Source organism: Rhea americana, unplaced genomic scaffold, assembly GCF_003343005.1.
Source record: "Rhea americana isolate MKP2758 unplaced genomic scaffold, rheAme1 scaffold_53, whole genome shotgun sequence".
Lineage (NCBI taxonomy): Eukaryota > Metazoa > Chordata > Aves > Rheiformes > Rheidae > Rhea > Rhea americana.
In genome coordinates, this window is record NW_028186679.1 from 965 (window position 1) to 22,043 (window position 21,079).

General features: G+C 36.6%; 1 protein-coding gene across 1 annotated transcript in view; it reads right to left on the reverse strand.

The window, feature by feature from the left end:
- Positions 1 to 240: 240 nt before the first annotated feature.
- LOC146588221 (supervillin-like) overlaps positions 241 to 21,079 on the reverse strand; it is a 78,991-nt gene continuing 58,152 nt past the window's right edge. The window contains exons 9-20 of the mRNA XM_085318313.1: positions 20,819 to 20,989; positions 20,143 to 20,177; positions 18,959 to 19,020; positions 18,462 to 18,601; positions 17,625 to 17,720; positions 16,153 to 16,405; positions 14,618 to 14,641; positions 13,033 to 13,519; positions 11,270 to 11,489; positions 6,140 to 6,272; positions 2,010 to 2,087; positions 241 to 309 (exon numbers count right to left, since the gene is read on the reverse strand). Coding sequence (XP_085174439.1) covers positions 241 to 309; positions 2,010 to 2,087; positions 6,140 to 6,272; positions 11,270 to 11,489; positions 13,033 to 13,519; positions 14,618 to 14,641; positions 16,153 to 16,405; positions 17,625 to 17,720; positions 18,462 to 18,601; positions 18,959 to 19,020; positions 20,143 to 20,177; positions 20,819 to 20,989 — 1,768 coding nt within the window. The remainder of the gene's footprint in view (positions 310 to 2,009; positions 2,088 to 6,139; positions 6,273 to 11,269; positions 11,490 to 13,032; positions 13,520 to 14,617; positions 14,642 to 16,152; positions 16,406 to 17,624; positions 17,721 to 18,461; positions 18,602 to 18,958; positions 19,021 to 20,142; positions 20,178 to 20,818; positions 20,990 to 21,079) is intronic.

Here is a 21,079-nt window from a genome sequence, read left to right on the forward strand (position 1 = left end):
ATGCCACATTTTGTGCACTACAATTTTCCAGTCCAACTTTTGAGTCACAAAAAACAGCCTAAAATGATTTTTTAGGTTTTTTTTGTTTTGTTTTTTTTTTTAAATAATTCAAGAAATAAGAGAATTCAGTTTTGCATGTTGAGGATCAAGACTGCCCCTAGGTGGGGAAACTGAAATCAAGAACGAGAACTAAGAATGTATTTTTCGAAAGGGAAACCCCTTTAAAACCAATGTTATGAGTTACACAAAAGAGGTGTCCAAAAATGTTGATTTGCTTTGTAATGCAAAGAACTGCTCAAGTTTGGACACCTAAGGTAAAAACACAAAGATTCCAACTACTCTACACGTATGGGAAAGTTACTGCATTGCTTTCCTCTGCAACTTTATATGAGTCTTGATACAAGCAAAAAATTCAAATGCAAATGCACAGCTTCTGGTCCAAAAACAGTCCAAGTAAACTTGAACAGCTTGTTTTTTAAGTTTACTCTATTGGTGTTTAGAGATTAACCAATGGAAAGGTTAATCTTGCCAGAAATAGTATGTGTATGCCTGGACAGTGGGATGGAAGCAGCTTACTAAGAAGGCAGGATGTATCTCACCGCCATCAATAGAAAGAGAAGCACTTTTGGGGACAACTGTTCCCCTTTCAAGACAGACAGGATGAACAGCCCACTGAAGGACTGTGTCTCTCCACTGACTGGAGGGACCTTAGGTAATTAAGGTAGACTGTATATTTTCCGTGTAGATAAATAAAGCTGGCAAACTCTGTCACAACAAAATGAATAGTTGATCTGAAGTCAAATAGTAATAAAGCTAAACTAAATTCAGAGCTTACAGAGAAAAGGTAACACCAACACATTTCAGTTGTTAATCCTACATTTAATTTTTAGTAAAAAGTGTAAAAGGTCATTCTCACAAATAACTATGGAATTGAATGTGGAAAAGTAAACAACAGTGGTCAAATAGTTCTCCTGTCATCATCACCACCCTCTGTTCCAGCAGTGAGTAATTGCCCCCTGGATTCATTACTATTACTCATGCTAGCCAGAACACTAACCTTCTTAGGTAGTTAGCTGAAAAAAACAAGTTATTTTACATTTCTCATGACCTATTTTTTTTGCAAATATGCTCCTCTAATTGTTTATGAGGATGCAACTGCAGAAGTATGGGCACGACTTCAAGGAAAACTTGACACACGCATTCTAGTATACTGCAGAGAACAGCAGCAGACCTCTATTCCCAAGCAAAAGCGCAGTTCAGCTCTGTTACCACAACTTGCTTTGGGAATGTGCATCTTAGAACTCAAAGGTATTTCTATCGTATTCCTCCCTCCATTAATTAAACAGGAAATTTGCACTGCATTTCACCTTCCATTTCCAAGGAGCACATTCATCAGAGATCAGAGGGGCTGCTTCTCTCAAACTAGCACTACAGACCTTAAAAAGGAAGAGAGAGAATCAGGAAGGTGGGAGATTCAAAGAATAGAGGCAGGATGTGCAAGGAAAGTATTCTTCAGACAGAGACTAAGGAAAAGCACTGTAGGGAAGTCTCCTCTGAACAAAAGGTGCTTGTTTTGTTTGTTCAGAAAGTCAGATGATTTTACGCCTTATATTTGTGTATGTGCATCCCTTAAAGACAAGGCTGGGTATTTTATTCTAAAAGAAAAGCTGAGCAGTTACATATTATTCCTTTTGTATATCCTTTTCAAATAACTTCAAGTCCTCAATGCTATAATGAGTGCAACAATATCTCCTTGATTTAATTTCTCATCTATATAGTCTAATAGATATGTCCTTTTCTTAAAGGTAACCCTAAGATGAACAATATCAGAATATACACTGATGGATAGTATAAAACATAGTGTATAATATTACATTTTTTWAAAAAAGCAGCATTTTCTAAGCTGAGTGATCAATTAAGGGGACAATTAATTCCCTACATTAAAAAAAAAGCCATAATGCTCAACAATTTCAACAGAGCACATTTAAAATATGCAGACATTTGCTCACCTGATTAATGAGTAGAAAAGGATGAAATTTATAGACAGCAGGTATAGCAGGAGAATAAGTAGAAGCATATACAGGTTCCTACGACAAGGACAGAAGCAAAGCAAAAGAATTAGAGTGAAAAGAGAATTTGTTTGCCAGAAATGGACATGGAGGAAAGAAATAAGCCCTTTCCTCTTAATTTCTTAAAAGGGATCAAATCTCACTCTTTTAATCTTCTAGAAACGTTTTCTCTACTGAGAAGTCAGAGATGAGGAGATGTTTTTATAACACAACCGCATATTTATCAAAGTCATTCCATGCAGGAATTATGCAAGTTAGTAACAGAATCACTACAACTCAACACAAAACTAAACTGCACAGGCAGAAAATACACTTCTCATATGCTGATTTTTTTTTTTTTTTTTGTCTCTGCTTTCATGTGCCATTAAATTGATAAACCATGTCCACAACAGTGTGAATATTTCTGCTGCAAGTTAAATAACTTGCTAAATAACAAACCATCTGCTTTCTGGATAAAATGAAGGAATGCTTGCTAAAACTGGAAGAGAAACTCAAAAACTATCTGGAGGAAAATGCTAAGCCCACAGCATTCAAAAGTGAATTTGTCATTCTACCGCAATAACCTCTGCATCAAGGCTAGGTTTACCCAAAGCTGATTAGACATTGCATTATCTATATTTCTTCTTTCGTCCTATAGGTTAAAGAAAACAAAAACACATTGCACAGAATGTTGTAAAGTGTAGTTCATAARAGAAGTGCTCAAAACGAAGTCTAAATTGTTACATTTTGAGCTTTAGTTAGAACTGAATACAAGCACATACTGGATGCCACTGGATGCCACGCATGTAACTGAAATAAAGCTATGTACAGAAAGACTAATGTTTTGCCTRAAGGGCTTACCACTATCAAATCCTTATACGCTCATCAACAGAGTAATTTGAAATGACTGTTCAACCCCAGTACAAATGTGTTTAACACCAGTACTAAGTTACAATGAGTTTGCTGTAAGAATTAACTGCATTTCAAATATCCTTTGCTGCTTTAATGCTACTGCGGTGCAGCTGGCAATGACATTAATCAAGGACTCTGTTAAAAATGTAAAATAGGAATTTTCAGTCCAGTAAATCTCAGTGTTTTGATACTAAGGAAGGATTTTAAAGTTAGCTAATTTTTCCACCCAGGAAACAAAATCTGGAAGTCACTAAACTTCAACCCAACTTAAGATGATGGATACAAACATTCCAAATACAAAATATTCTTCTCAAATAAAATGTCATTTTTTCCAAGACATTTATCATAGTTATTCAGCTGGACAGTATGTAACTCTTCCCTTGATGTTAGGGCTATTCTGTGAATTGTCCAAATATGTTGKTCTATACACATGAAAAATTTAAAGTCTCATGGCTTCCAAGCTTTCCTCCTAAATGTAGCGATCATCAAAACAGATGCTGGACCTCCAAGTAAATCTCAGTGTTTTTTTTGTTTTTTGTTTTTTTTTTTTTTTCCCTCCTAAATCTTCATCTGCACCATTTAATTCCTTATTCTGTTTTTAACCCTCATTTGAAGTTCCTCTGTCAACTTTTCCATGACTTTTATGGCTTTTCTACAGTTTAGCCACATATAAATGACTATAACACATTTAGAGAAATACTCAACATACAGACAACTGTGCAGAAGTATTTTGACTGGAACTGTCCAAATAGCACTGTTTAACATAACTGTTCTAGTAAGAAGAATATAAACATCAACTTTCATGGTTTACAAGAAATCTAATGTACACTAACATTTTCTATTTTATATATCTATGCTTCAATAATCAAACCTCTAAAACAAATCAGATAACCTCTTTAAAAAACAACAGCAAAAGTTCCTGACCACATTAATCAGAAGAGTAACATACTGCAACTAACAAACTTCAGCCACTATTTTAAACCAGTAGRGTATGACAGAAGTTTATACACTCTTGCGGTAAACATGTAACCGCTGCATGTGGAAACTGTATTTTAACTTGCTMAAGTCACAGCAGCCAATATAATTCCTGCTCTCTCGTTACTAATCCAGCAACAAATGGCACTAAGTTTTTGAAGTACATTTGCAATCTCATTGCCCTTTTAAAAATATAGAAACTTTGAATAATATCAGTATTTCCAGATTCAAGGGCAGCTGACAGTGATATGTTGTAAGCAGTTCAGTCAACTTAGTGAAGCTTTACATAATTTCTAATATATCATATAATGAATCAGCATTACAAACATAATACAGTTCAAGGAGCTGCCTGTCTAATAAAATTGCTATTTTTCTTATATATCCAAGAGCAACAGTTTGGCAAAAATGCAGATCCTTAGGCATAGGCTCTAAATATCCAAATGCTAAGATGACCCAACACAGTGGGTGACCCAGTGTCACAGAAGCTCCCACTGCTAGTGCTGTCACATCAAAGCCTGTACCCTTCAAGCCCTTCACGCTCTCTTACTTGCTTTAAAAGCCTATCTTGTGCTATGCTGAGTTGAAGTTGCTGCACATGGTATCACAGCAGGGAAGATATGGGTGCTGGGGAGCAAGGAGAGAGAACAAAGGTTTTGTCTCTGCCTTCCTGGCAGCTGCTTAAAGCTTTTTCCTCGACCCCGTTGTCTTTAGATGGAGAACATCTATAATCTGATCTCAACAGTTGTCATTTTGAAGACTAGCGTGTTAATAATGTGACTGCAATTTTGCTTTCCTCACTGAAACTGTGTGATTTTGGAAATCTTCAAACTAGGAACTGCTAGAAACATTTCTGACCAAGTCCACATGTCAAAAAGCAAAGCAAATCCACAAATCCACAAAGTAAACTTCAAAATCAATTTTCTCATTTTTCTCTACAGTTAACACACCACCACTGATGAGTCATATGTTCAGGCACAGAGATTATCCTCAATAACAAGAGACTGTGCAACATCTCCTTATTTGTCATACACTGGTGGAACAAGGAAACTTTGTTATTGTCTGCTTACTTATACTAACTATTTAATAGAAGCAGCATTTCATAACCAGATGATTAGATCCAAAAATTACTGTCCCCAGTGGTAAAATTCATAAAATAAATTTCATCTTCGYTTGTTCTCTATGCAAATATCCCTTCAAATTAAAGGCTTTTGGAACAGCATGTTTTATCTGACACTATCACTTCCAAAATACTAGACTGGAAAAGAGGCAGGTTTTCATTAATCGTTCAGTTTGAACCAGGAGTACSGTTCTGAAGCATTATCTCCTGGTCATTCTTTCTTACTATGGTTTGGTACACATTGCAGAGCAGTCTTGGAATGCACAGACTTCTGGAAGAAACTAAGGCTCAGARTGCACTCCTGGACCCCAGGTAACACTACAGCTGCTAACTGGTAGTCAGGCCATAGAAGCAGACTGAACTTAGTCTGAAGCAAAACTCCCCTAGATAGTATGGCATGGATACCAAGTCCTCAACAGTAACTGTTCTGCCCTACTGTGTCACACAACTTACTGATGTATAGATACAGCCAGAGTGTGCTAACAGCAGGGACTTCCCTCTCCTTCACGCCTTTCTGCCCACAGACAAAATTGTAGTCCAGGTAGTTCTGGCTATTCACAGACAACAAAGACCATAGAAAACAAATAGATAAAACAAAACAAGATAAAACAAAAGACAAGTAACTCACAAATGCTCAAGTACCTGTATTTACTCAGTGTTCCTAGGAACCAAAATTATGGGGGAGGGAAGGAGTAGAACACAGAAATGACAGCTTTAGTAATGTGAAATTTTTACAAGTTCACCCTTACCAAAAAAAACACCCAAACAAAATCTTAAACCAATTTCATACATATTGTGTGTTGGGAAGAGTTTCAGTCATTATACCTGTAAACTYCACAGGGCTTACAAGTCCACTTACTTCTTTACTTCTGCTGATATAAAGATTCTCTAACTTATTGTAGGAACCAAGACAGCAAAATCGTATTTTAAATTAAAGAGCTCTCGTGATGGGAAAATTGTTTTTTAAACAAGCCAAGAGGAGTAGCAGAGCTGGTAGTTAATATTAGGCAYGGCTGTCTAGCTGGATGCATCTTCAAAGCTGTAGCGTTTCAAGCAGCATGTTTTTTCTTAACAAGGATAGAGTTACCTTCTTTTTCAAAAGCTGCTCAACTTCTTGCATCTGTGCACTACGATCTGTGACAGACACTTTTGCATACTCCTGCTTTTTGCTGAGTCTGCTCTTCCAATCTTCTTCACCACTCTTCTTCAACAATGCCAACCTAGAAAGAAAAACATGCCAACACTGTGGTTTTCAACACTATTTTTAACATTATTCTCAAAAGCTACCCTTGTAATTTTAATAGTCCCTAAAATCTACTAACATTTTCTAACACTTACTAAGCTATTTAAATTTCATACGCGTATAAAGTTCACAAATACCATGGCTTTACTGAACATATTGAATGGGGATCAACTGACAAACCAGACATCTAGATCAAGACAGGTAGCAGGAATTGCCAATAGAGTCAAGGGAGACTAGGGTACGATACAGATCATCCTAAAGCAAACAAACAAATAGGTTAGATGGATCATTTCCCTCACCCTTCTGTTGACTAGAAGATACTTAGGGGGACTAGCTCAGATATGAATGCTTATGCTGTAGATGTCTAAAGTTAATGAGATGAATCCCTCCTTCAGTACTTATTGCTCCCCAAAACATATTAAAAAATATTTTCTTTAAAACTTGAGAAGAAAGAGGTCTATTCAGCAGCTAGCYACCAATCAGGTCTCATAAGGTACATCAGATGATAACTCTGCAACTTCTGCTTGGACTAGAACTCCAGCAATGGAGGTCACCATCAGACAGCTATGGATCATTTAGTCTCTCCTTCCCTACTTTGGGTATCGCTATTATACAAATCAGAGTAATATCAAAGCACTAAAAACTTATGCTAACTATACTATGATTGAACAATTTACCTGTGAGATTCAACTATTTTAAAGGATGTCTTATATTTAAAAATGTAGATTATCAGTAATGTCTCTTAGGTCAGCATGATCTTTTAAAAGGGCTGCTACCTAATCTTAACGAAAATTCTGAATATAGTACTAAGGGATACTGATTGGCTATGCTGGACACAGCACAATTTTATTCTGTTGGAAGTAGAACCTAATTGTCCTTACAAAACTTGAGTTGAATAGTTTTGGGGTAGGGGGAATCAGCAAGGAATACAAAGTGCACAGAGATATGGTCTTCAACTTATTTCCCTCAGAAACTCATCCACATGAATTTCCTAGCTTTCAGAAATAATTTTGAGAGTATTCCACATAAGGTATATCTGTAATGCTTGTGCAAACAGTAGCACTGCTCCACTAATCAATTTTTCTTACCAATTCAAGTGGAATAAAAAGTTATGTAATAAAACTTAGCTAAAGCATTTCAGTAAAGACTATACAAAAACTCTTATTCCTATTACTGTTGGAATGGGTTCGGCAGCTAACACATTGGCAACCTGTTCCTACCACAAGACACAGAGGTCTTAGAGATGTGATTACTGATTATCCTCACATCAAGTCTTGTCCTGAAATGATGAGAAGGAAACTGTGAGATTGCATAGGTCTAGCCAGAAACCAAGTTTCAGACAGCTGCTTCCTGCAACTACACTACTGACACAATCAGGAATGACCAACTGGCCCTAAGGCAGTCATTCGAGAAAAAAACAAGAACRCAGACAAAAAAAGAATGCTACAATCATAATGTAAATTCACAGAACACAATGGCAATAGGAACGTTAGTATTCAAGACAGCAGTTACTTCCTCTTTCCCACCCAAACAGACTGCTGCCAGGCAGTCCTAGCAGGTGGCACGTTGCCCTCTTGCTCCATACCTCACAAATGCCATGAGCAGCGTTTTGGCCAGCTGCAGGCTAAGATGGCTTTGTTTTTAAAAACTTCTATAGCYGCTCAGCATAGCAGGCAAAAAAAAAAGCTCTTTTTCTTACACTGACGGTCCTGCAGGGTATTTCCTCTCTACCTTTGCCCCAAACAGCTTGGCTGATCAGGAAAAGAAAAATCTAAAAYTGCTTCTGTCTCTCTGAAGACTTTGTTTTTTCCGCTATCATAAGGTTTGATTCACACTAGTCCTCCACTCCTCACTTATGTTTGTAACAGAACAACTCGGTCCCAGAACAAGACCACACATTTGCTGTCTTGAGGGGTGAAATCACCTTTTAAAGAAATACATATGCCCAGTACACAACTGAAAAATTCACTGCTGTTTAAATATAAAGCAATACATTATTTTAAAACATGGAAACAGTAATAAATTCAGACTGCTCTAACTTAGCAGCAATTAAATGGCCTCCTCTTGCATAAAGATGCACGAACTGTTGAACTGGATCACACAGGCAGCCCATCAGTTCAACAGGCTAATGTGCACAGCAATCAGCCACTGATTCTCCGGAAAGTGGGCAAAAATACGGCAACTGCTAGGCCTAACCCTTGGATCTAAGGCATACTGTCTACTAATTTCATTGCATACCTGTAGTTTTCCACCTCTGATAAATAATGAATAATCATTCATTACTCACTTTCACAATTCTATTCATACTGCTTCCTCCTCTGTCTCCACAACTTCCTTTTCCAATCTGAAAAATTACTTTTAGTCTTTTCTTGAAAGAAAGGTTTTATTTATCTGTCCATCTGTGTCAGCTTGCTCTGCACATTTTTTTCATCTGCTACTGAGATAGAATGCTTCTTGCTTTGGCAAGAATCTAAGCCAAAAATGACAAAAGTGACAAATATTTCTTCAGTGGTAATATTGTAGTATCTTAGCTGCTAGCGTTAACCTTGAAATGTGGCTAAACTGGACACAGACTTGGCTTTCACACACATGCCACGGCCAGTTGCTTTCAGATGTCCTTCATAAATTTGAGGCCATCATAAGCAAAGTAACTACAAAAAGAAAGCCAAYTGTCAGAGTGCATAAATTCACTATATTGGGGCCTAGCCTATACCAGAAAGCCTTGTTCTGGCATCCATATACCAAAAAAGGTTGAAAACTAGTAGTTTAGGCTGGGCTTTTCCTGATGAGCACAGGTTGGCGGTCCACCAGTTAAGAGAGGTACCTGTAGCTTTTGACCATGGTGACTGTGACATACAGCTGACTTCCCAACAGGAGTGGATAGGGAGGCCTTCCAGCAGCTTYGGTGTTCCCAAACACCAGAGAGGGGCAATTATACACAACTGTCACTCCGCACAAAATCCTCCCATACTCTTCTCTTCCTGAAAGCCTTTCCCAAACTCCCTGTTTGTCTGCCTGAACATCCGACAAATAGGAAAAGGCTTTCACCAGTGGTATGTAACACACCAGTGGACCGGCAATATTATCACTGGCTGCCTAAAACAAAATACAGCCCAAACTATTCAGAGATAAGAGCCTTTGCCTCCTTTCACTTCTAGGCTGCATATCTGCAGAAGAGAGGTCACCTGCAAACTGAAGCAAGGGTTAAAGCTTCCATTCACTACCAAGTTTTAAATATTTTATTCCTTTTCATGCTTTGAACTAGTAAGTGTGTTTTAAGCAGAAAATTTTTACTTGACTGAGAATACAGAGCTAATATTTAGCCTGTGATAGCAAGCCTACGTAATATTTAGTTATCTTCCTTGCAGATTACGGTTTTTCATTCTTTCACATAATATAGGTAATTCTAAGAATATCAGGTATGAATTTACTCCACCAGGATCATATTACTTCAGTGAAATAAGTCTTTGTGGAAAATCACTTTCATCCAGACCAGCATGCATGTATCCTGCCCAAGTATCATTACATCTGTGGAAAAGCTGTTCTTCTGTAAGGTGAAAGAATGTCTGACACAGCCAGTAAAATCCACTGGATGGGAAGCTGAAATTAATGAATGTAAAAGGAAAAAAAGAAATCCAAAGTGTAATAGTTAATCTTTAGCAGAAATGTTCTTCGAGGTTTATGAATACTTGGCATCAATTATAGTTAAGCAAAAGAAAATAACTGGTTGCAGGTTTTTATAAATCTGGACCAAGAAGTAGACTAATTCTTATCTGCCCAAACATCTGACATATTTACAGAAGACAGAAAAGGTCACTTCAAAAAAAAACAGAAAATCTCACCTAGTAAACTGAAAAATATAAGTAGATCCTTCAAAAAGGGGAATAAGTCTGTACAGCTGTTCTAGCTGCAACCCTGCCCTCCTCACTCTCTTACATTAAAGGGAGAACAAAAAGGGGAAGAATGCTATAAAATGAGGATAACTCACTCATGTCCTAGAGATCCATGAATCTAAGAACGATGTTTTGGAATCTTGTTTTAAAAGAGTGGGTTGCGGTTCCTAATATCACCTCTAGCTGAAGAAAGTGACAATACTTTCACAGAGTGAAAATTTAAGCAAGAAGCTAGTTTTGTTTCTCAATTCTACTTTCACCGGAGAAAAACTGAAGAATAGGCCCATGGGTCAACCTGAAGCAAGTTCATAGCTCTGMTCACTGAACTGCTACCCAATCCCCTTGTAGTTTAGGCCTGAGATTTTGCTCGTGAAGTTTTAATTAAATAAGAATCACTTTCACTGGTACTATTGCAGCTGTTCCTGTCATGTCCAAATATGAACCCTCTACTGTCTGCACAAGCACAGAACACTTAAAGATTTTATATCAAATTAGAATGATCTTGTGTTGGAAAAARTATTTCTAACACTTCCACAAATTTGTTGAACTTACCCTTTGAAACCTATGCAGTAAGCTTTTGGAAGTCAAAATGGCAAACATATTTCTGAAGTAGAGGTGGGAAATATCAGAGTCAATCCCTAGACTCCCTGTACTGAGCTTATTAAACAGAGGCTACTCCCATAGAGTAGCAGAGCTGCAGCTATCAAAATAAAATAAATCAYGGTATAACTGTTGTAACTGAAAACAGAACCTGAAGAAGTTTAAGTATATTAGTACAAATGTAATTATAATATGTATTTTTACTACTTTCATTTTCTGAACCACTTATTGGTTATTCAAGAGGCTCTTTCAAAATCAGATTACCACATTCCTTTGAATGGTAATTCTCATTCACCACCATCTGCCTTGTAAGCATGTCAGACAGATTAGCGGCATGTTTCTGCTGTTAGTATTAGACATCTAACAAAGTCTAACAATCACTACACAGCTTTTTTAGAAAGAGATTTAAAGCTCCTTTTTATACTATTACTCTACTAAGTGCATTTATAGAGATCATTTCAAAAAAGTGAAATCTAATTACCTTTCCTTAATTGACATTGTTTTGCTGGAATTATCAAGGACGTCCTCAGTTGTTTGAGATTTGTTCTCTCCAACAGAAAACATCTCAGAGGAATTCTTATAAAATTTTCCTTCTAATTGTTCAGAGAGCTCCTGCAGTCTACAGGATTCCACAGCTGCAGTGTGTGAAACCGTCCTCAATGCTGATGTGCTGGTGAGCTCAGAAGTAGACTCAACATGGTCTGCCCATCCAAAAGAAGTGAGCAATTAACACTTAGTGCTATATCAAGTATACTTTACATTACTAACTCTGAAGAAGCAAATCTGATTTTTTTAAACATTCAAATAACATACTATCCCAATAAACAAAAAATTTCTGGCTGAGCTAGAGTATAAAGACTGATCATTCAATATCAGCCACTGCAAAGCCTGGCTGATTTTGACTGAAATTCACATGAAATCAGAGAGTATCATGTTCAATACAAAATTCYAAATTTCATATAGACCAGGCACAAACTCCTGCTCCCGTTGTAAAATGAATGGAAGAAAAAAGGAGGTGAAGAGAGTATGGGAAGAGAAGCAGATGCAAAATTTAGAACAGAAATTAACTTGTAGGTAAAGCAGTTTAAGGCATAAGTAGCATGTTAGCAGAATATTTAACAATTTAACACAGTTCTTATTTTTTTTTTAATGTAGCAATAAAATGCAAGAAAATATGCCTTGATGAAAAATGAATCTAACATTACAGTGTTATCTTTAAGGGAATATAGGTTACCTTCATTCTTCCTTCTGAAATTTTATGACCACAACACAGGTCTGATGCACAACTGCTCTTATTTTATCCCTATCTCTGCCTCCTCCACAGTCACAGAAGTTTAACTGGAGAGAATGCACCCTGCTTTGGGGAAATACAGACAGATCTGTATCTTCCTCCTTGCTCCTTTCTGAGACGATTTAACCTCAACGTAAATTAAACTACAGAGGACGAAAGYAAAAATGTTTCTAGCACCATAGGGTAGTCTGGTCCTGTACTCAATCATAATAAAACAGAAACCAATACAAAAGCCTTCTAAACACAACAGAAAGGAAGGCTTTGTGTGATAACTAAGTTCACTAATAATCACTAAGATTACTTCCAAAGCATTTTAAATAAAGGTAGATGAGTTTACTTAATCTGAATTTGAATTATACAGTGGGTATATAAATGACTGTTTTGAGAATGACTTGGTTTAAAAGAGAAAAAYACAGTTGTGAAAAATTCATAATCTGAGAATCATCCATTAACTACMTATGTACATTTGTAGTTAATGCATAGTATAACTATATACACACAAGAAGGTAACGATTAAAAGTGAATTCAGACACTTTACTCAGAATAGCAATTTCATCTTGTTCAGCATTTTGAAGAACAGAGGGAAGGAGAAGAGGAGGAAGGSATAAATCTTAACTCCAGCACACAGTATGACCTCTTTCTGTGTAAGAAAATTTGAACAAAATTGAGCCATCTTCAAAGGCTCAGAAGTTAAAAGAAGGAGTAAGAAAAAAAAACTATACTTGCAAAACTTAACATTCCACAGGTCTACCTCTACCTTTAAACAGTGTTAAAGAAAAAATAATCAGTCCGGATAATGCTTGAAACACCAAGATGTCTGAAACCACTGTTGTTTGCTGATCTATACTACACTAAAAGCAAGTCTGCACCTCTCTGCAAAGTCTTGCTTTTCCTAACACTCTCCAAATCCATCTTTTCTTCAAAGGAATATTTTTCTTTGACTTCCCACTTACCCTGCACACTAGTATCAAATTCCTTCTGTTCAAGAGACTGAAAAAGTGCTTGTGGACTAAACAGTTCCATACTGCCCTTCCTCAGGAAGCTATATGTTGTCTCTTTATGATAATCCCCTGTTTTTTCAGGAACAGGATGTTTGGTTTCTTCCTCAAAGGAGCTGTACTTGGCAATTTCATTAGCTTCATGCACTAGAAATCTCTTTCTCTCTTCTTCATGCTTCTTTGATGCTCTTTTGCTTTCTACCGCTTCCATTGAGGGCTGCCACTGTTCCGCCTTCAGCGTGCGTTTCCCCRAAGAGTCTGTGTTTTCTGCTGAGGGCTGGAATCTCAGATCAGCTTTGGGGGCAGTGCTCATGCTTCCGTCGCTCACTGGCTTCACATGCAGGTCTCCAGCGTACAGCGGAGAAATGGCAGAGGCCATTGTTGAAACCGATGTTACAACAGCAGCTGACAGGGGAGTAAGTTTTCCACTTTCATTTTGCACCTATGAACAACAACAACAAATACAGATAAGACTTGAAGAATTCTGAAATCAGCAGCTCCCCCAAACAGCCTATCACATAAGTTCTTCAGGGCAAGAAATGCGCTTCTGTACGAATAGTACTCTATAAATACATACTAGAAACAGATGAAGGTATCAGCAATGCCCCCATAATTTTGGCGGCAGATTGGTCAGTTCCATCCAAGGAAGAAACAACTGTGCAGGAGTAGCAACATCTTTAGTAACAAAAAATGTGTGCAGCATGCTATACATCGTGTCAAACTCCACAAAAAGGTTTATACTGACAAGGTAGTGCACAGCACTGGGCAAAGGAGTTAGTTCAGGTTCCAGATGCAGGATGACAGGCCATGTGCCCAGATTCATCAACTCTGTATCTCAGCAGGGCTAGTCACCTTCGGCATAGCTCTACTCTGATACGGTTATGCAGCTTCCACCTTTGGAGCTAGCTCAGCACCAGAAAGAAATTCTGCTCAGTGTTGTCGTATACTGGGAAAATCTTCATGACAGTTTGGCCATATAAATCACCTTCACCACACTACCGTTAATCTAAAACTTTTTCAAATATCAAACATTTGCTGCCTCATGCACCTCTGAGCAACACACAGTATCTGAATTCTAAGTAGTTTTTTTTTTTTTTTTTTAAAAAAAAACACCCTTCAAATCTGCTATGCTGGCTGCTACAGGGGAACAACTATTTTCTACTCTTCTAACATGATAATTTTAAAATAGTTGTCTTAGAGACAGTTAAGATTCCAAATTTTTCTGAAATACTGAGATTGGCTTTGTCTTCTCAAAGAAGAAAAAAGTCTGTGCAAGGGATTGCCAAACATGCCTTCATACAAGTCAGGATGGGTTTGTTTGTTTGTTTTTTGTTTTTCTTAAAACCGCAGGGCTAGTGAACAGCATGCAAAGAGCAATAGACAAAATCCCAGAAGTAGGAGCAAATCAACTGTAAACTGAAGATGCACATGCAAATTCCTTGAACAAATGTGGACAAAAACAATAATATGTTAACAAAATGGAAAGCAGAACAGATTGTACACACAACGTTACCTAGAGAAAAGTAAATAAAATAGTTACCAGTTTACTCTTGTTCCATCGCATCTATCAGAATTAGAGATGTAGAGGAGATCAGCATAGGCATTTTAGATTTAATTAGTAGATATTTACATTTGCAATTATTTGTTTTGGTAACTCACCCCTAGTTATCTACTTCGAAAGCTTTTTCCTTTTGTTTCCTCCTAGAAACACTATAACTAAATCCCAAGACTCCAAATGAACACTTCACTATAGAAAGTCTTCTTGCAAATACATTCCCATTCTACTCTGTTCAGACATGACTCTTTTGCTAGGTTTGGAAAGAAATGACAAGTCATCATCATGTGTTTTGTTGCCTGAAGTGCAAATTCATCCTGCAAAAGCCTGACAGACTAATGTGACTATCACTGGCTTTTCTCCCATCTGCTTCAACACATTTCTGTTAATCACTTTCCTGGCCCTGAAACAAGCTGGTAGCACAGCCGTTAAAGATTCTAGGCTACAACAGTAGTGGCATGAGGAAAATGAATGGAAATAAGATTCTTGAAGTCTTATTAAGATAAATACGTCAAACATTTACTACCACTTCATGACTGAGTAAATTAAGGACAATTATATATCTGTGCAGCTTTGCACCAGTATCAAAGAAATATCAAAGTATCAAAGAAATCCTGCCTTCTCGCACATTATTCTACTGTTGTATGGAAAATGTATCATCACAGAAGGAGCATAAGGCAAGAGAAGGGTAGGAGCTTCTTAACACTCTGATCCCACTCCCTGGAAATAGAAYATGAACTGAAGTTGTGTTTCATTATTAAAGTATTTTTCCTTTTAAGGATGTAATATTAATGGACCGATAYTTCTGCTGTTGTGAACATCAGTTTTGAAAGACCATTGCTTGCCTATTTTATGCTCGAACTTCACTAAAAAGGCATTCTTTTCCTGTTCCAATAATATAAAGGATTATAGAATGGGAAAGGATGATCAGCTCCACTGCACAAATTAGATCATTTCAACTGTGAATTTCAGAGATTCACAAAAAAAATCTGCTTTTGAAAAAAAGGTCTCCACGTCTTTTAGAAGAAAGAGGCAGCATAATGTTCTGATTAATAATAGAAATATACTATGATATCAGGACAGTATCATAAACATGCACATGGCAAAGCTTCGAAATTCCCTGAAAATATATATAAACCGCAATGATGTATGTCACAGTTTATCCTTTTGGTTAGGAAATTTCTTTTAGAAGACATGTAATAGTCCTCAGGAAACAACAGACACTATGAATGGTATGACATCAGGAAGACAATATAYCCTTAAATTACTTAAAAAGGAAAAACACATCAGTGAAACATGAACATTTTAGAGGATGTTGTTCCTCAATGTCAGAAGACTGCTTCCTGACAAGCTTTTTCCTGTGATTATGTCACRACCCCAGTATGTAGCTCAGAGCAAAGGAAAGGCCAGCTGTTATGACATCTTACACTGAAGATATTTTCTCCATTAGAAAGATAAAAGAAAAAGAAAAAGAAAAAAAGAAAAAAAAAGAAAAGAAACAAAGCTAATATTACACTTACCTGCTCAACTTCTCCAAGAGTGACTGGCTGAGTCTGGTAACGAGCGTTCATTCTCCTGTGCCTAATGTCTCCTCGACTCCTTGTGGAGATGGCCCTGGACACTGGTTGAGACAGTTTGTTAAACAAAGCCATCTTTTCTGCCAAGCTTAAGGTAGAAGAATCTGGTTCATCAGACTGATCTTGACCCATTGCCTCTTTGGCCGCTCTTATCTCCTCTTTAGCTAAAATTTTTTGGTGTGCTGATGCCTGCAAGCTGAAAAAACAGAACTGGAAATGAGCTTTTAAAAATCTCACAACAGCTTCTTTAATTTCAACTTGACAGAGGCAGAAGAACTGCACATGAAGCAAAATAATAGCCAATGTAATATAGCAGCTAATGGTTATGCAGTGGTTCAACATTGGCATGATGAATTCTAATTCAACAGCTGAAGATTTAAAGAAAGTTAAATTTTCATTCACAAATTCATCTGATCAGTACACAATTTTTTGAAAGGGGAACTCAAGATTGAAGACAAACTTTTCAGATCAATCACTATACAGAATGCATCRTTACAGAGACACATTAAAGATGCCTCTTGTAGAGCCAATACTTATCCTGCAGCGCAATTTATRTAAAACTCAATTTATTAGAAATAATTGGAGGAACATATACAATAAAAAGAATTAAAAGATGGATTTAAATTCCAAGAAAGTACTGCYTTTAAGTTAGCATAAATTGTAATTCCCCTTATAATTTAAAGTGGAACAGAACTCAAGGTTACTTTTGTTTTGAGTTATTTGAGGTAACTCAGCAACAAAACACAATTGAAATATATTGCATTAATTTTAAAGATAGTTTGACCAATGCTGAAGGCAGACATGTTCATTCATAAAAGCTGCAACTGCAGTTGTCTCTACAACATGTTTTATTCACCTCTAGCTAGATTCAGTCACATTCATGGAATTAGCATTCTTTTCCTGGTATGTTCTCTTTCCTAAAATTCGTTCTCATTCAGAACAGGCAAACAGTATTCTATATTTTTACCTATAGGTGGTGCAATTTCTTATCTTTCTTTTAATTTTAGAAGCCAAAAATATGTAGAGACAGACAAAGAGGATATATATTGCTTGTGAAATCAAGCACCCAGCTTTGGTATTTTCATGTCAAGATGACACTACTGTATAAAAAAAGTATGAGAGCAAAGAGGGTTCTGCTAGGGTTGTTCACATGCAAGTTCATTTCTTTCACATAGAAGAACAATATGCTCTAGAAGAGTTAAGTGTGGTTAGAAAGGTCCTAAATTATATGCTTGACAACAAAAAGCCATAATGATTTATCATGCAGACATAAGTGAAGTTGACAAATACATTTTAAATATTCTTGAAATGAGTATCAACTTGACACATTGAAAAGACATTCAAGATTTTAAAGATGCATCTGCTACTGAGGAATATTGTGCTCCACGTACATGCATGTTTATCCCCCCCAGTACCTGATAGGTTGTACAGTGCTCTTAACTACAGTGGGACTAGGTACTCTTGTCACTACTGTGTGGGTATTCACAGAACGTGAAGCAGGGGTAGGTTCACTTTAAAGAATTGCCAAGGGAAGGAAAATTCACAGGGAGAGAGAAGAAAAAAGCATTAAGAAAAGCAATACATTAAGTGTTAACTACAGAAAAGACCAAAACCAAAAACCAAAACAAAACAGAAAACCCAATGATTTATAATTAACTGAATTATCTGCTGTGAGCTTTGCAAAATAACTTCAAATACTTTGAAAGAACTTAAAACCTAGGGGAGCAAACAAGTCATCTCTTGAGGTTGCTTGTTATTCATAACATAAACCATCTTTTAGCAGATGAATAGGTGAACATGCTTGTTTTATTTTCCTCTCAAATTTACTTTTTTCCCCTCCATAGAAAAATTACATACGACCAGAGTGCAAGAAATGAATTTTCAAAAGTCTACTTGAGATTTCAGAGTATAAGAGATTTTCCCCAATAGAAATATATTCCATAACAAAGTATGCAGATTTCCTCCATGCACAATATTTTTTTCAGTTGGGATACAAACCTATGTTTCGACTGATCTCTTTTCCTAAACTACAGCTCCACAAACTTTCTGCCAGATTATGGTTCACACAATTTATGCTTTATAGTTTCCTTTACTTCTAAAGGGGAATTTCAATACAGGTTCTTCTGGGGTTCTAAAGGAAGGCGGGCCTTAACAATGAACTTTTTTCTTGATACAAAATTGTAAACACTACATATATGAAACTTATTAAAAGCAGGAACCAGAGTTGGAACTAACACATGAATAAGACTTACGTAGCCGCAATGACCACTTCCTCACTGGTAATTGGTTGTGTGTGCGATCTGTCCTGCAAACGCCGCAGCCTTCTCTCTACTGCTGAACTCCTTGTAGGTGGTTTAGGAATATTTTTTGCATCAAATGATTTTTCCATTTCCTAAGAGCAYAGATGTCACAATTAAAACCCTGGAAGAAAAGTTACTAGAACATTAATTTCTTTTCAGCTTTCTTGGATACAAAGTATCAATCTCCTGAATGTCCATCTCAGAAGCAGGATATAATTGCACAGTAAGTACCACGGAGTTAAAAATAACTACGCATCTGAACTGCACAAAAGATATTTTTAAAAGACTACTTTAAAGCAGTAGGTCTACTGTGTTGATAAGAGAGATGAAGTAAAAGTTATATAACTTGGATTTGACTAACTACATTACACTTCATTCTAATGCGCTTAGGGTTCTTCAGTGTTATGTTTATGAAATGTTTAATTGAGTCTTCTACTAAGAAAACTTACTCTAAAAAGTAGTCTCTTYGCAGCTACACTTAACTTGGCTCGGTCATCCATCTTTTCTTCATCTATAAAGAGGGGAGGAAGGAAAGAGGTTAAATATAATGAATCAAGCTCACATTAAGTGCAAGGTTTTATGAATTGCAATTTCTGGACTCCTCACAAAATAAAAAAACAAAAAAAAAACTAGAAAGAAAAGCATCACCAGCAAGTAAATTGACTGTAACTCCCTTTTAATGAAACATCACCAAAAAAACTGTGTAAATTTTCCTCAGTTCAATACATGTAAATGTAAGTAAAATTCTGAACAAGATCCAAGCATAAAAGACTTTTCTTCTAGACASTTGTGTCTTCAGTTATCCAAATAACATTTTATGAATAATCAGCAAACTTCTTATGCTGGTCTATGATATCACATGGACTAGGAAAGTACTTCTATACTGAAAGACCAACCCCCTATTCCAAGGTGTAGCAGTCAACCTGCTGAATATAACACTTATTTTCTAACAGTTGAACAGACAAGACAGTCTTTCCTGGAAGTTGGTTATTCTGATACCATCTTGTTTCCTGGTTTTTCAAAGGTTTTACTGGTGTGCTTAGCAGCTGAAATCAGCATCCCCTAAATCTAAGAACTAGCATCTCAAAGATGCAGAGAATATCAGCTTTCAAATAACACAAGGCATAAAAGTCTAAATTTAGCCGCTCACGAGTTTAGTTTCTTAATTAGTGCCAGACTTGCCATGAGTGAAAAGAGGGAAAGCAGCAAAATGGTGGACTAAATTATATAATTTAATATCCATTATCTTGCAACTTCATTGGCTAGAAAATACTTGACYAATATCAGTATCCCACTATAATAAAGGCTTTTAAAAATCATTTGCCTTAGATTACTGATTTTAAAAGTATTTTAGTACSAATTAGCTCATTTACAGTGTAAATCTGATAAAAATTATGCTCAGGACTATCAAACAATCTCCCCCCCACCAAGCAGTGAGGAAGCCACAACAGAGTTAAAATGGAATTTTAAGTTAAGTCTGTACTAGGTATGGCCCAAGGAAGAATGGTACTTAAAACATCATAGGTATTGACAGTTATTTTCTAGTGGACTTGTTTGCATTAGCAAACATTTCCTCAGTAATAAACACAAATTTGCTTCCATTTCTTCCTTAGCAAACAGCACAGCAACATACCTTCGGCAGTTGGCATTTCTGGACTCAAAATTGACCTAGCAAAAAATTAACAAACAGAARGAAGTTAGTTGGAAATGAGACAGCAAAATGAGATTCAAATGCATCTCTAGTAGCAAGAACTCAGGAGTCATAAGAACAAGAAAACCATGTCTATTTTTCAAGTTTCAACAGCTTCTACTTATAACATCCTTTAATAAAGCAGAAAGGCAAGCAATTGCAGCCAAACTTAAATAAAGGAAAATGATTTCCAGGTCATCTTGTAGAAAGTAAATGTCTGAGATTTGCTGCCAGCTCTTTTTATATAAAATGTGTAGCTTTGGTTGTTTACAGAAAAAGTAAATGATAAAGCAGAGTAAATGGAAACTTTTTATATGAAAACAGACAAAAGCGTTTATCATTAGAAAGAAGCAAATCAGCTACAATACTTTATGACAATTCACTGTTCAGCATTTTTTGAGGGGGAGGGCACTAGCAACAAATAGACTTTGTTTTAAAAAAAAGAAGCTGCACACCCAAGTTAATTGGAATTTAATCCTACAACAAAGATTTTTTTTTTTTTTTAAGAGAAACAATAACCTTTTAAAATGTTTTGGCTATCAAATGATAAAATTCTCTTCACAAGCTTGTTCAGGTTCACCTGCCCCAGAATGCTGCACAGAGCTACATACATGCCTACCTATCTGTCTCCTTTCGTTCTGCTGATGTTATAGGCTGAGTTTTAAACCTCTCAGAAGTCTTTCTATTTTCACCAGGAGAAAAATAGCGCCTTGGCTTTCGTGGCCCTCTTTCACGGTCAGCACTGGCAGACAAAGCGCTACCTGACGTTGACATCTCAAACCGAGATTCTCTTTTAAACCACACGATAGAAATTGCATAGAAAAGAAAATAGAAGAGAGAAGTAAAGCACAGACGTAAGCATCTCAACGATYCACTACAG